Source organism: Malania oleifera, chromosome 13, assembly GCF_029873635.1.
Source record: "Malania oleifera isolate guangnan ecotype guangnan chromosome 13, ASM2987363v1, whole genome shotgun sequence".
Lineage (NCBI taxonomy): Eukaryota > Viridiplantae > Streptophyta > Magnoliopsida > Santalales > Ximeniaceae > Malania > Malania oleifera.
In genome coordinates this window covers 60229010-60234260 of record NC_080429.1, presented here as the reverse complement: position 1 = coordinate 60234260, position 5251 = coordinate 60229010, and the positions used below count along the sequence as shown (strand labels likewise).

Genomic DNA, 5251 nt, shown 5'->3' with positions numbered 1-5251 from the left:
GTAGCATTGAATGTTTCTTTTGTCTATGTTTGGGCGGTTATTGTATCCCCCTCTTCTTCCTTGTTCTCTACCCCATGGGACGTAGTTCTGTTGATTTCGTCCTCCTCTAGTGGGACCTCTTCCGCCTCTGCCACCTTTTATAGAGTTAAAGTTTCCAGAATTTCTTCCACGCGATCCTTGGTCTCATCCTCTTCCTTGCCGTGATGTCCCCCCTTTGTCATATCTATCTGTAGTGAGGGACAACTTCGTTTGGAGGGCTTGCTCCAGTATTTTATCATCACTCCTTCTGTTGACTTTCTGCTCATGGGCTTGGAGTGAGCCCACAAGTTCTTCTACGGACATTGTTTCCAAATCTTTTATTTCTTCCAGGGTCACAACTATATAATCATATTTTGGATCTAGAGATCGCAAAATTTTCTCACAAATTCTCTCGTCATTGAGAGTCTCTCCATTTCTTCTCAATTGATTTGATACTACCATAACTCTTGTATAGTAGTTAGTAATAGATTCAGTAGATTTCATTTTTAGAGACTCGAACTCACCTTGCAATGTTTGAAGACAAATCTTCTTCACTTTGTCTACACCTTTGTGTGTTCGATGAAGAGAGTCCCAAACTTCTTTGGATGTCTTGGCAGAGGCGATGATTTCAAAAGTGGCTTCATCAAGGCCTTGATAGATTATGGAGTTCGCTTTGCAATCCTTTTTTCGATCGGCTCGCAAGGTCGTTCTTTGAACATCAGATATAGCTGCTTCAGCTTCTTTTGATGGGCTTTCTCTGTACCAATTTTCAACGATGTCCATGACATCCTGAGCACCTAGAAGGGCTCTTATTTTAATCGACGAGTTGTCATAATTCTCCCGAGTCAATTTTGGAATGACCGCTTAGGTAGTACCGTTAGCTTTTGAATTTAATATATAAAAACAGAAAAATGGGGACTGATTTTGGCAAATCTGATGCCACCAATGTGTTTAGAACGTCTAGAAAACCTTAGGAACTAGTTTTGGGTTGCAAAGAATCAGTCCAAAAGTCACTAAACCAGCTACAGGATTTTTTAGGTGGTTTTTAAACTAGCCGGTTCAATTTAACGACCGTTTAATGGCGTTAAAGCTTACCGTTAGTCCACGTGGCAGCGTCTGCTCGTGCCGCGTGTTAGACACTGGGACGCGGGTCGGAAGTGGGTCAGGTCTCGAGTAGGGATCCGAGTTTCGGGTCGCGGATCCGGGTTGTGGGTTGCAGGCCGGGTCGGATCTCGCCAGCAGGCGAAGAAGACGCGTTTGGAGCGCGTGGGCCCGTGTCGCTACTTGGCCGGCCCGAGGCTTCGTCGGCGCGTGTGAGCACGTGCAAAGCCTCCCGAAGTCCGTTTGCAATGTGGTTTCAACCATTGGAATCGTCTCAAGTCAAATTCCACAATGGTAGGCTGAATTTTGGATTTTAAGCAACTTCAAAACTGGGAAAAAAAATTGAATTTCTCTGTTTGGCGAATTCTAGCGTACCTGGACGCTCTGATACCACTGATGGGTGGAGAGGGACACTCAATTACTGATTGTAACTGAAACTCAGTGAGAATCAATACCAAACAACAATATATTTCAATTTCAAAATGGATACGGAGAACTTCAAAATAAAACTCTTTCACGCTCACTGGCTTTACACTCTCAACACACCACATAATGCATTACATACACACACCTATTTATAGTAGATACAAAACAAAAAAAATCAACAAATGCAGCTGGTAGGTGAGGTTGGTGATCAACAGATGCGGCTGTTAGGTGAAGTAGGTTGCCTGTCAACTCCAGAAAATTCAACTGTGTTGGGCTACCGGCCATCTCCAGATTCAGTCAGGTTTAGTTTTCAACAATTATTATGCACTAATGCTGAAATAGAAAAAAAATAATAATATTTTATTGAACCTACTACCACCGAAAGTTTCAAATTTGGTGTCTACATAACATATATTAAAATTTCACTACATGATGACTGACATAAAATAAATTATTAAAATAAACAAAAATTTGTCTTAAAAAATCTTTTTTAACATTGAGAAGAATTTGAATGAAGATATAATGCCACAAGTTTAATTTTTTAATGTTACAGGATAAAAAGTTGAAGAACCTCTAGTGGACCTTCCGATCTCAATCCCCTAAAAAGGATAGAAAAAGAAGTAAGACTTTGAGGACTCGGGGTGTATTCTGATGCCTAAGTCAAGGATTGACTTTGAGAGGTATGAAGCAACAGTAAAGTGTGGTTAGAAATGAGATACTTTAACCTCTCCACCCGAGTCCCTATTTATAGCAAAGAAATTTGACCCGAGGATGTAATGCCATTAATTGGCGAGTTATGGCACAAGCATGAATCGCTTCGACCTTTATGGTGTTGACACTAGTTGTTTATGGCGCGTGCATGAGTCACAATGGACTTTATGACACTTGACCCATTCTGAGTAACTGTCTTTGAGTGTTGATGACCTTGATTGTTACTACGTCTTAATTCTCCCCTATGACAAATTGACCCCTTGACCTTGGTATATTTAGGGTATATCAGTTAATTTTTTCAACTGAAATTAAAAAAATTCATAGTGATAACCCTCATATTTTTACATACTTTTTTATATAAATTTTTATTTTATTACACTCCCAGATTCCAACCCATTTAATTAATTTCAGTGTAACAAATATTAGGTGAAGTTTCTCATCATGGCATTTGATTGTTATAGGTTTTATAAAATTGGGAGATTTAGTACAACTAGCCTAAGCTAGCATAACTATAGTAAATTTCAACTCTCAGATTCAACTATTATTTGTGTAACGTGTTTAAATTTTTGACAATAGAAAGTATGAGAGAGAGAGACAGAGAGAGAGAGGGAGGACGACAACTATGCGGGATGTACTAGCTTGAAGGTAGATTGATACCTTAGCAGTAGTTGCTGACTCTATATAAAGGAACAAGGAACAGCACTGCCTTGGCCGGCCATAAGCAGCGCGTGCCGTCTACACTGTCATCCGAGTTACGTACGTAGTCTGATTAAATAGCCAAATACCGCGCTGCTTGTCTTCAAACAATTTTCATCAATTTTCATTTTTTACCTCTCTATTTGAGTTTTCTACTACTTTTCATTGACACGAAGGAGATCAAGGTAGACATGGAAGAACAACTGCCCCATTCAACCTCGGGAAGCAAAGGAACCACCTTCCTCAAAACCTGCTTTAATGGATTCAATGCCTTGTGTGGTAGCTCTCCACCTCTACGGCTCTGCTACGCACCTTTATTTTATTTTTTCTTTCCAAACTTCTATGCTGATTATTTGCATATATCTAATGTTACACATTAACTGTGCCCACTTCCAGGAGTTGGAATAATAACGCTGCCGTATACACTAGCTCAAGGTGGGTGGATAACTCTTGTTCTTCTCCTTGGCGTCGCTCTCACAACTTGCTACACAGCCTTGCTGCTCCAACGGTGCATGGACTCGGACTCATCGATTAAAACCTATCCTGACGTCGGCTGGCATGCATTTGGCCGTAAAGGACGAATTATCGTATCAATTTTTATTTATTCAGCGGCCTATTTGGTATCGACAGGGTTCTTGATATTGGAAAGTGACAACCTGCACAAGTTGTTCCCGAATGCAGGGTTCAAATTGGGAGAATATAACATAAGAGGAAAACAACTTTCCACAATTCTTGCAGGGCTGGCAATCTTGCCCACCATGTGGCTGAAAGATCTGAGCAAGCTTTCCTTCATCTCTGCAGGTGGGAATGTGGCAATTGTTATTATTATAAGCTCCATATTATGGGTTGGTGTAGTTGATAGTGTGGGGTTTTCTGCCAAAGGAGAGCTGTTTCGTTTGGGTGGAATTCCGACGGCTCTCAGCTTATATGCCTTCTCGTATGGCGGTCATGAGGTGTTTCCAACCATATACTCCTCTATGAAGGATAAAACTCGGTTCTCTGAGGTAATTAATTAAAAAGTAGATCCCAAAATTAATACTAGAATTAGTGGTTTCTAAATTAATTATTGACCCATGTAATGTGGAGAAATTATATGGGAGACCATATACTCCCCTCCATGTGTTCGTGTGTCTGTTTTCTTAATAATTTGTCACAGGTGTATAATTAAGGAAATAGACATACAGACACTTGAAAATATGAAATTTTAATTATTTTTTTCAACAAAAATAAAAATAAAAAATGGTAAAATGTCTAAATTTTGTACTGCAACTTAAGTATATGATCAATTATCATTGTATTGTAAAATAAACTAAATTAATTATTATAATAGAATGTGAGAGGTCAAGTAGGAGCATGGGATGGGCTATAAGTGTTCTACCATTATTTCAATGCATGTGTTTCTTTTCTTTCTTTTTTCTTTTCTTTTTTCCTAGTCTTTAAAACTTTATTTTAAGTAAATTAACTTGTAATCATGTTATGTCTAAATAAGCACAATATATATATATACACAATTACCCACACAATGGTTAAAACATAGAACTTATATAATGTAGGTTTTAGGTTTAAACTTTAAAAGGGGCAAAAAGATGTTTGGAATGAAGGATGAGCTCTCTCAAGTTCAATACACCACTCAATAGGCCAAAATAATAATAATAATAATAATAATAATAATAATAATAATAATAATAATAATAATAAGGGGAAAGAAAAAACGTTTTAAATATTACTAAGGCAGAATAATCAATTAAATTAAATATTATAATAACAAGTGAGAGATTTGGTATAGCAAGAAATCAAAATTCCCTAAAAATATAGGTAGATTTCTTTGAATTGAATATTTAAGTATGTATATCTCTTTTTTCTTCTTCCGCCCCCTATCCCTTTTGTTATCATGAAAACACAAGTGGTGATATTTGCCTCATTTTTCCAAGTCTAGCTTCCCAAGACCTACTTTGTTTATAAATGTTGTCTAACAAATTTGAGTCTAAATCAAAAAACATTAAAACTTCATTTTTTTTTTTTTGTTTAGTACATTGGGGGATGAATTTGGACTTGAGTTATATAGCAAGAGATAGTCATCTCCTATCTCTTACTCCACAATTCTTTTAAGATTCAAATTTGAGACATCCAACATGAATGTCTTAAACTTTAAGATGTCTCAAGCTCCATTTCATATATATGCAAATTAAAGGAATTTCCCACTTTGGTATTCTTTTTTCTATCTTCTATGATATTCTTACTAATTAAATAGTGAGTCTAATTTGAGATATCTATCTACTGATATGTGAAATGGATTTTT

General features: G+C 37.3%; 1 protein-coding gene across 1 annotated transcript; it reads left to right on the top strand.

Annotated features, from left to right (window-relative positions):
* Nucleotides 1-3143: 3143 nt before the first annotated feature.
* On the top strand, nucleotides 3144-4120 carry LOC131145863 (amino acid transporter AVT1I-like). The gene is made up of 3 exons (XM_058095042.1): nucleotides 3144-3231; nucleotides 3349-3956; nucleotides 4109-4120. Exons 1-3 carry the CDS (start codon nucleotides 3144-3146, stop codon nucleotides 4118-4120), a joined length of 708 nt encoding a protein of 235 aa, XP_057951025.1.
* The last annotated feature ends 1131 nt before the right edge of the window (nucleotides 4121-5251 follow it).